Source organism: Nicotiana sylvestris, chromosome 2, assembly GCF_000393655.2.
Source record: "Nicotiana sylvestris chromosome 2, ASM39365v2, whole genome shotgun sequence".
Lineage (NCBI taxonomy): Eukaryota > Viridiplantae > Streptophyta > Magnoliopsida > Solanales > Solanaceae > Nicotiana > Nicotiana sylvestris.
The window spans coordinates 50,963,647-50,974,776 of NC_091058.1; the positions used below are offsets into that span (position 1 = coordinate 50,963,647).

The window sequence follows — 11,130 nt, forward strand, 5'->3', positions numbered from 1 at the left end:
TACCTAAAATGTATTATATTCCATGATTTTATCTTCATTTTTATCATTTAATTAGTGTTTTGAGTTGAGGAAATATGGGGATTTTTAAGAAAACTTTCAAAATATAAAATGATGATTTGAGGGGAAAATAGTGTTAGAATTTGATAATTTTAGTATGGTTGAACTCGTATCGGAATGAGTGTTCGGGTTTTATAAAATTTATCGGGTTCCGAGGTGCGGGCTCGGGGGTCGATTTTTGGGGTAATTTTTGAATTTTCACAAAGATTGAGGGTTTATGACTCGGAATAGTTTCTTATGAGTTTTATTTATGCTTTAAAGTTATTTTAGCTAGATTTGAGCCGTCCGGATGTCACTTTACCCGAGAAATTCATTTTAAAGTATCGGTCGGTCTTCTTGGAGGTAAGTATCTTGCCTAACTTCATGTGGGGGAACTACCCCTTAGGATTTGAGTCTTTATGCTAATTGTAGTCCGTGTACGCGAGGTGACGAGTACGTTCTCGGACTTGTTTGTGGAAAGTTGGCATTTTAGGGTTCTTAGGTCATTGTATTTACTGAATATGCAGTTGTTTTGTTATGAATACGTTCTTAATTACTAGTTTCACCTCTACCTACTTCAGTTAGAATTAATTACTTCATGATCCACTCTTATTGCTTATTTGATTCATATGTACCTTAACTGAAATTGTTATCTCTTCTATTGCCATGTTATCTTTCCCTGAACTGCTTATATTTATTTGAAGTTATAATTATCTCTTTTGTAATTCTTCATCCTTAATTGAGGCTTTGATTATCTTTCCACTGCTTATCCTTAATTGAAATGTTGTGTCTCTTTCGTAATTTGCCCAATCTTAAAAGAAGTTTAGATTTCCTGTATCCTAGTTGACTTGTCCGTATTTGAAATTATTCGACTTGTGTTAGCTCCCTTATTGTTGAACTATACATTGCAGGTCGTTGTTATATATTATTTATTTCCTTGTTGAGTTGTTCTTATTATGACTAGCATTCCCTATTGTGGCTACTCCTTGTGAACTAGTTTTTCTGTTTCTTTGAATTATGGAGTTTCTGAGTTGATTTATTTGCCGTACCTTTGTATTATCGTCATTGTGGATGTTGTACTTGTTGTTGTGATGCACGAGGTTTCTACCATGCGGTTGTTATTGTGATGCATGAGGTTTCTGACGTGCGATTGTTGTTATGGGATTGCACTAGGTTTCTGTCATGCTAGTGTTACTTTTGGTATTTGCACATACGGCATGACAAGGCGGGATATATATATAAAGGGTTGCATATGTGGCGAGACAAAGTGGAAACATTATTATGCACGTGTGGCGAGACAAAGCGGGTACTTACTTTATTATTGCACACGTGGAGAGACAAGACGTGTTATGTCATGGATTGATTTGTGATGACTTTTGATGTCCTGGGGGAATTCTTATTATTGATATTTTTGTAGTGGTGTACTTACCTATGTGAGTTCTATTTTGTAGAAAAATTGTGGAAAATATTTTACGTGTTGTCCATTCCTTTTCCTACACTTACTAGCTGGCATGAACTATGTTAGGACACTTGCACAAGCACATACGTAGTTAATCACTCTTATCGGTTAAGAAAACAGACCTTGATATTATTGATCATTTCTACACACCCTCGTTTGATTTTATTGGCATGTGTGTCTTCCGTGCAGTTGTTGGTTGTAATGAGGGCACAAGGTGCCAAGTGTTCTGAGCTATGCATGATTGAGGTTTGGGACCTCGTGAAGGTTACTAGCTAAATCCTGATGCAAAAGTGGTTATTTTTATCTGGTTGCTACCTGCCTTTCCTTTTAGTCATGTTCACCGGGTTTAGATTGTGTTCAACTTACCCTACTGTGTCATTACTACGGTGTTCCTCTGTTAGTTGTTGTTTCCCTTTCTTACTGCAAATTTTTGTATTGTTATTATTAACATTATGCGTAGTCATTAATAGATATTGTACTTTGTTATTTTCTACACTTATATTTGTTCAGGTTATTTAGTCCAGTAGGTTTCTTGATTGTTCCTCGTACTACTCCACCGAGGTTAGTCTTGATACTTGTTGGGTACCGATGTGGTGTACCCATACTACACTTCTGCACATTATTTTGTGTGCAGATCCAGGTATTTCGAGGTTAGTTGATTGCTAGCTAGCTATGTGTATTGTTGCTGGGGGGACTCAAGGTAAACCTGCTTCTGCGTTCGCAGGCTTCAGAGTTACCTTCTTATTTTTATATTTACATTGTTCACTCTAATTTCGAAACAGTTGTATTTAGAAGTTTTTTAGCAAACTCTATAGAGCTTATGACTTGCACTATCAGTTTTGGGATTGTAATACTTGTATAGAAGATTCTAAGTTTGGAATTGCAAATATTTATTTATTTAGTTCTTACTTTTAGAAGTTGTTAGGCTTACCTAGTCCCTAAGACTAGGTGCCATCACGATACCCAATGGAGGGGAATTTGGGTTGTGACATGTTGGTATTAGAGCTCTAAGTTCATAGGTGCTACTATTCATAAACGAGTTTAGTAGAGTCTTGCGGATCAGTACGGAGATGTCTGTACTATCTTCGAGAGGCTACGGAACTATTAGGACAGTTTTGCTTCATTCATTCTTATCGTGTGAGTGTATTGATCTCGGAATTTGAGCTTTTATCATTTTATTTTCTTATATATGGTGAGGGAACGAGCCGCAATTATCGATGACGCTGCTCCCGGAGTAGGTGTCGCTAGAGGCAGAGGCAGAGGCTGACGAGGAGCACGTGCTGCAGCTAGAGCACCTACCAGAGCGGCAGTTGAGGAGCCGCCAGTTGCTCCAGTTGGGGGACAGGTACCAAAGGTGCCTGCTGTTACCCCCGGACTTCAGGTGACCTTAGCATAGTCCCTGAGCATGTTTGGTACATTGGCTCAGGCGGGTTTGATTCCGATTACACCTGTTACTTCATAGACCTGGGGAGGAGCCCAAACTCCCACCGCCCACACTCTAGAGCAGCGAGTTCACATTGGTTAGGTTCTAGGTGTCATGGCGACACAACCTGTGGTTCTAGTTCAGGTTGTAGTTTGTGCAACAACAATTGAGGAAGAACAACTTAGACTTGAGAGGTACAAGAAGTACCACCTTCCTACCTTTAGTGAATTGGCAACAGATGATACCCAGGGCTTTCTAGAGGAGTGTCATTGCATTCTCCATACTATAGATATTGTGGAGATGAGCGAGGTTGCTTTTACTACATTCCAGCTCAGGGGAGTGACTTATCAGTGGTGGCAGGCATACGAGTTGGGTAGTCAGGCCGAGGTAGCTTCACTTACATGGGTTCAGTTTTCAGAGATTTTCCTGAGAGAGTTTGTACCTCAATCCTTTTGGGATGCATGGTGTGCGGAGTTTAAGCTATTGTACCAGGGCACTATGTCAGTATCAGAGTATGGAATTAGATTCAGTGATTTGGCCAGACATGCACCTGCTTTGGTTGCTACAATAAGAAAGCGTGTCCATAGATTCATTGAGGGGCTCATGCATGGTATTCGGCTCAGCATAGCTCAGGAGTTGGAGTTGGATGTTTCATTTCAGTAGGTGATAGGAATCACTCGTCGGATAGAAGGTATATGGGAACAGGAGAGAGCGGACAGGCGGGGCTAGGAGAGAGAGAGGACAGGGAGGCGAGGAGGCCTCGTAGACCGGAAAGATCCACTGGTCCTTTTTTTGGAGGTAGGGTGCGACATGATAGAGGTTTTGTGGGTCAGCCAATTCAGTTTTCACTTTAGGCTTTGCACGGTATTTCAGGTTCTCATGGGTCTCAAAGTACCCATACCGCTCGGTTCCCATAGCCACATTAGTAGAGAAGTTGCTTTGAGTGTGGAGATACCAGCCATATGGTGAGAGATTATCCCAGACTCTAGGCAGATGTGCCACAGCCAGGTATTCAGGCGAGTAGAGGGCACCCAAGATGGGGAGGCCTGACCCATTGATGTGTTTCATATAGTAGGCTTGAGGTCGTTGTGCCAGATGATGTCATACATGTATGCTTTCAGGTTGTTATAGAGGAGCACCATCCGTATTTTTTTTCAGCTATGCTTATCGGGGTAAGTTCCCTTATTTGTTGCTCCACCTACAGGTGAGTTCATGACTTAGTATTCTATTTTGTGTTTGCCCCTGTTAGGAGATTCTAGGAGTGGTAGCCCATGTCTATCATTTGTTTCTATTCATTATTGAGAGTTATGAGACTAGTAGTGAATTCCTTTTGTCCATCACGGTAATTTTGATGTGGTTCCTGAGTAATTTGGGTATGATTTGTGATTTAGATGCTCCACCAGTGTGAGAGCCAGTACGTGTTGCAATTTTGTTCATGGAATTGATCTAATGGAAGGTTTCAGTTGGTTTGATGAATATTCTACTTGTGATTCAGAGTTGAGGGTGGGACCCTTGCAAATTCATGTGATTTGATGTGTTTGAACTGGGTTGCATGTTGCGGTGGTAGTTATATCAGGATGAGATCCTTGTGATTTGTTCATATACTTTGATTTTTTCTTGTAAATTGATTTGTAGAATAGTACTGATAGAGAGTTGTTCCTGTCGAGCCTGTTTGATAATTCTCTTGTGTTTTTCTCCTTACATATTCAATCATTTTCGTTTTGTGATTCTTGAGTTTTAGCTTACGGGGTGTGTGCCCGGTGGTGTTAGTTGTGACTCGTCAATTTGATTATATAGTTATGAGGTATTCGTGGTCCTTGCATCGTTGTTAGTGTTGTGGAGGTTTGAAACAGAGTTCAACGGATATAAGGCTAACTGCCGGTGCTAGATTTGACTTCAGGCAGCTATTATGATCAGAAATATTATTATGGGCCTATGTGTGATATGTCACGTTGTGTAGTCGTACCTTGTGGGTGTAGGCATGAGTTGTTGCAGTTGGTTGAGACTGATACCAGGTGTCGATTTAGAATTGGGTCTTTTGAAGATGGACGGAAGGTGAGAATTTTGACTCTAATGCTTTTTGGTGTTAGTGGAAGGGATAAATAATAGTTGAGATGGTGTCGTCAGGCTTATGTAGATTGGGGTGACATGGGGTCACCCGTGGGTGTATGTTGGAAGTGTACATTCAGTGATTTGATGACTTCGAGGCGAATCTTGGCACGTTCGAGGACGAACATTTGTTTAAGAGGGGGAGGATGTGACAACTCGGCCGGTCATTTTGAGAAATTACATTGCGTTTGGCAGCATAAGATCTTGAGCAACTTCATATTATGTGTTATGACTTGCGGTCATGGTTGAATTCAGTTACCGGATGATTTAGAGTCTAACTAGAAGAAAGATTTCAGTTTAGGAAGCTTAAGCAGTGAGAATTGATCGGAATTTTGACTTTTGTGTAAATGGCTTCTGAATGGTTTTGGATGATTTCAACAACTTCTATGGTGATTTTGGACTTAGGCGTGTGTCCGGATTTGAATTTGGAGGTCTGTAGGGTAATTTGAAGCATTTCGGAAAAAACTGGAAAACTTGAAGTTTGGAAGATGGAGAAGTTTGACCAATAGTTAACTTTGGTGATATCGGGGTCGGAATGTTGTTTTGAGAGTTGAAACACCTCTGTTGTGTCATTTGGGATTTGTGTGCAAAATTTGGCATCATTCCAAGTTGATTTGATAGGTTTTGACGCGAGTTTTGGAAGTTGGAAGATTTGAAAGTTCATAAGTTTGATTCATGGTGCGATTCATAGTTTTGACGTTATTTGATGTGATTTGAGACATCAAGCGAATCTGCGTTAGGTTATGGAACTTGTTGGTATGTTTAGATGGGGTCCCGGGGCCTTGAGTGTGTTTCGGGAGGGCTACATGCTATTTCCTTCTATTTTTGGACTGATGTTTTCTATTATTTGGTTTCTAGTTTCCTTCATCGTGTTCGCGTAGTGCTATTTTGGAGGAGGAATCATTTGTTCTTCGCGTTCACAATCTAGCATCCGCTATCGCGAAGGCCTGCCTTTCTCTTCTTCGCGTTCGCAACTCTACCTTCACATTCGCGTAGTGCAAACAAGGCCCTGGGCACTGCTAGTCATTTACTCTTCGCATTCGCGTGTACCCTTACGCGTTCGCACGTGTGGCGAGACAAAAACATTACTATGCACGTATGGCGAGACAAGGCGGGCACTTACTTTATAATTGCACACATGGCGAGACAAGGCAGGCTATGTCAGAGATTGATTTGTGTTGACTTGTGATAGCCTAGGGGCATTCTTGTTTTTTATATTTGTGTAGTGGTGTACTTACTTGTGTGAGTTCTATTTTGTGAAAAAATTATGGGAAAACATTTTACGTGTTATCCATTCCTTTTTCTATACTTACTAGCTGGCAAGAAAACGGACCTTGATATTATTGATCATTTCTACACACCCTCGTCTGATTCTATTGGCATGTGTATCGTCCGTGCAGTTGTTGGTTGTAATGAGGGCATAAGGTGCCAAGTGTTCTGAGTTATGAATGATTGAGGTTCGGGACCTCGTGAAGTTTACTGGCTAAATCCTGATGCAAAAGTGGTTATTTTTATCTGGTTGCTACCTGCCTTTCCTTTCAATCGTGTTCACCGGGTTTAGATTGTGTTTAACTTACCCTACTGTGTCATTACTATGGTGTTCCGTTGTTAGTTGTTGTCTCCCTTTCTTACTGCAAATTTCCGTATTGTTATTATTGTCATTATGCGTAGTCCTTATATAGATATCGTACTCTGTTATTTTCTACACTTATATTCGTTCAGGTTATTTAGTCCAGTAGGTATCTTGACTGTTCCTCATCACTACTCCACCGAGGTTAATCTTGATACTTGTTGGGTACTGTTGTGCTGTACTCATACTACACTTCTGCATATTTTTTTGTGTGCAGACCCAGGTATTTCGAGGTCAATTGATCGTTAGCTAGGTTTGTGGATTCTTGCTTGGGAGACTCAAGGTAAACCTTCTGCTGCGTTCGCAGGCTTCGAAGTCACCTTCTTATTTTTATATTTACACAGTTCACTCTTATTGTAGACAGGTGATTTTTGACCCTCCCCGAGATTTCACCCATTTTAACGTAAAATATTTAGTTTAGTCCTAATATCGATATTTCAATTAGTCTTGTTCACGGAGAAAGAATAATATTTTGGGCTCAAACAACCCATTTTTAAGCGTAATTTTCGGACCTAGCCCATAATTCCCAAGACCATAATTCCTAGGCCCATACCCCTTAACCTAAAAAACCCTTCTTTCCTTTAATAAAACCTAGACCCCCTAGACGAACACCAAAAAATCTGGAAAAAATCAGCAAATCTAGACCTAAGAGATAGGCAGGCGCCGTTTTTGACAAAAAAATCGTACCCACACCCTGAAACTTTATCTTCTTCAACCAAACACCCACATCTTTCACCATTGACAAAAACAATAGAACTCCTCATCTCCTCCACACCCCAGCAACCAAGACCAGCTGCAGAACGAGCAGCCACCCCACTTTTGGGCATCTCCAAAAGCCTCACCCCAGCAAGGATTCTAGAGTGAGAGTCATACCTCGACTTTATCCTTATAACAGACGATTTCAAACCAGTTACTGTGCTTCTTGAGACACACAACAACGATATTCGTAAGTCGCTTTTGGCCTATCAGTTGTACTAGTGTTTTCGACATCTCTATCGTACTGAAAAGTATTTGCTTCTATTTCATCCGTGCTTCTATTTTTAATCCAATCTCAAGAGGAAAAGTCAGAACAAATTTTGGCTGTGAGTTGAGGTTTGAAGTTGGTTTGAATCGTCATCGAGGTTTGTAGTCTGAGATTTCCGACTCTAAGTGTCCAATTGTAAGTTGTTCGACCATTAAGTGGTTGTAATTCAAATCCACAATCATCAATACAAAGGTTCATCTCTCTTTCTATTTTGTCTTCTCATTGTTGTTCTGGGTCACTCTGTGTTGGTTTAATTTTGACTATAATATGATCGAGTTTGCATCTAAGTGTGCTAAGATTGATTTGGCCTCCTGTTGAGTATGTTTTAAGATTGGTCTATTATCCCTTTTGGTAGTTCATATGGTTAATCTCATCGATAAATTTGTGTTAATTTGTTACTTTTCTTGTTACTGTACATATGAGTTATTTTCTTTATGATAAATTTGTCTTATGAAGACAATGGTATGTGAAATTAATTTATAACAGGTTTCTACAATGAATTAATGGCAGTCAATTTTTCATCACGCCTTGATTTCATTTAATCTTCATTTTGAGATCATTTTTGTTCTATCGGTATCTACCTATTCACGCCTAGGATTTTGGTCTAGTTTCAAGTACTAGTTATTAGTAATTTAATGGAAATTGGTTGGCCATATTGAGTGTAAGACTTTATTTGGATTAAAGGCCTCCAACATATTTATCGGTGGCCGATTTTAATTTCGCTAAGGCTCAAAGTAGTGAACATGTTGCTGGTCATTTTTCCCCCACACTTATTTCATAAATTCATGGCCTCACAATAACCTCAAAATTAGTTTAGAAAAACCAGTCATGAATATTCGTAGCTTGCTTTAGGCGCGATTAATCACTCATCGTGGCTATGGGTACGGTTCCCGTGGTATAGTCATGATACATAAATCCAAGTTCGGGTGTGCATTTCATGTGACCCAACCACAACTTCGAATAATAATAAAAATAAATATGCTAAAATCCGAGTGTACATTTCATGTGACCCGATTCTAATTTTCAATAAGGTTAAATAGAACAAGTCGTGAACCACGGGTGCATTTCGTGTAGTGTGGCTTACGATGTGTTTAAATAACTTTGAACTTTCCCGAAATATTAAAAGCGACTAAAAATTTAAAATATGCACAATAGGTTTAAAACGTGTAAAAATTAGATAATTAGGCCAATAATAATAGTTGAGCGATAGTGCTAAAACTACAGACCCCGGGAATGCATAACACCTTCTCTCGGGTTAACAGAATTCCTTACCCGGATTTCTGTGTTCACGGACTGTAAACAGAGTCAATCTTTCCTCGATTCGGGATTTGAACTGGTGACTTGGGACACCATAAATTATCCCAAGTGGCGACTCTGATTTTTAAATAAATAATCCCATTTCGATTGTCACTTAAATTAGAAAAAACTCCCATATACCCTTTTCGGGGTAGAAAAGGAGTGTGACAGCTCTGGCGACTCTGCTGAGGAAAAGAACCAAGAACTTCTGGTTCAGGGTTCAGAATTCGAGCATAGAATATCTGTTATAATTGGCTTTATTCATTATTAGATTTTTTATATGTTTGAACCTAATGTGCTAAATGCCGCTCTTTTACCGCTTTGATATTGTTGAATTGTATATAAATTGTTACGAAACCCTCCTCTCTCTGAGTCTTCTAAATCATCTGAGAAGTGTGCACTTCGTGTGACTTCTCTTCTGTTAGTCATATCCCAATTTTAGAATGAGGTTCAGACAAGTTACAAAGCCAGTGAAGCTTCTGTATTCCCGGTATGCTGCCCCCCCTTCGGCTCGAGCTGTCTGCTCGGGTAAGCCAGGTCTAGAACAAATAAACCCAGGTTTTAAACCTAGAATAACATAGCCTCATGCCGGATCCCTTGTAGGAATGCTTGTTTGCATCACATGCATCTGACTTTGGGGATTCAACATAGGGGTTGGGTCCGTATAGGACAGGTGTACCCCAAAAATAAAAGGCTATCCTGCTGCATCTTATGTGCTACATGTTGCAATTTTCAAGGGTAAAAGAGGTCATTTGGCGGACTAATGAGGTTTGAGGATAAATGAGAAAAAAAGAAAAGAGGGTGAAGTGTAAAAAATAAAGCAAGTATGACCCATTTATGTTTTTCTTTCACTTTTCACATTTTTTTTAAGAAAAAGACAAAAAAAATCAAAAAGAGAAAAAGAAAATCCAAAAAGATTTTACATGTTTCAAAAAAAAGAAAAAATATATTTGTCTCTAAGTTATTTATTAATTTTAATTCTCGCTAGTATCCAATCTGCCCGAACTACGCATACTTGATTCTCGTCTTTCGGGACGTGATACGTAGGCAACCCACATAGGGTCCGGTCTTCCTATTAAATCTTAGGTTTTTGGATTTGCGGGGTCTTAACCAAATTTTATACTTCTAGCCACCTTTTGGCCACATAAGTTATTTTGCAAAAATAGCCTCAATCATGTCTTGCATGCGTCCAATAGGGAGTGTTATTGTCTTACATAGTATTCTAGGTATTTAACTTTATTTGGTCTTAATTTTCTCATACAGGTGTGGGTCTACTTACTGGAGTTTGAGCATGACAGACACCCCGGAACCATACAGTCAGGATCGCTCATTCAGGAGTTGCTTAAGAAGATGTTTTTGTTTAATTTATTTTTTATGTTTTGAGTCTGTTTTTTTATATCGTCTTTTACCTTCTAGTTTTGTACAGTAATGTCTAGTTTCTTGTTATTGTATTTTCTATTTTGTATTTGAAAAAGTGTGTTTTAACTCAAAAATTCAAAAAAAAAAAGAAGAGATTTTGCGTTTTATATTTCCGTTAGAAGTTTTCTTTAGAATACTAATTCTAGAAATGAAAAAAAGAATTTATTTGAGGTGGTTTTCCTTAGGAAGCTAATATCTAGAACTTAAAATAAAAACTTACTTTTATATTTCTTTTAGTATATTAAAACTAAAAATTCAAAAAAAAAAAAAGAGAATTTTCTTTAGTACCTCTTTAAAAGTTTTCTTTAAGATATTAGTTCCAAAAATCCAAATAGATTTTCTATTGAGGTTCTTCTTTGGGAAATTAACGAAAAATGAAAAAAAATACTCTTTTTATTTTTCACTAGAACTTTAGGATATTGTACATAGAAGAAAAAAAACATACTTTATCTTTTGTTTATTATTAGAATTTCTCCTTTAGGTAATCAAAAATTGAAATTCAAAAACAGTTTTTCCTACCTTTTTCATTCTTGTTTCGAAACCTTTTTCAGGATATCAAGTGAAAATTCAACATATTTTTCTTTGGTCCATTCTCTAGATTTCCTTCCTAAAAAAACAAAAACAAAAAGAATCAATTTTTTTTTCACCTAGGGGTTTCCTTAATAATTTCTCATAGAGTATATGTTTCAAATATATATATATATATATATATGCTCGTTAAGCTTGAGTTTAGA

The 11,130-nt window shown here is 38.4% G+C and overlaps 1 protein-coding gene across 1 annotated transcript; it reads left to right on the top strand.

The window, feature by feature from the left end:
• Positions 1 to 3,032: 3,032 nt before the first annotated feature.
• Positions 3,033 to 3,581, top strand: LOC138884910 (uncharacterized). Its single transcript, XM_070165775.1, has one exon. It carries the CDS (start codon positions 3,033 to 3,035, stop codon positions 3,579 to 3,581), a length of 549 nt encoding a protein of 182 aa, XP_070021876.1.
• Positions 3,582 to 11,130: the final 7,549 nt, after the last annotated feature.

Coding starts and splice junctions, on each gene's coding strand:
- LOC138884910 (XM_070165775.1), top strand. CDS start 3,033: ATGGCGACACAACCTGTGGTTCTAGTTCAGGTTGTAGTTTGTGCAACA.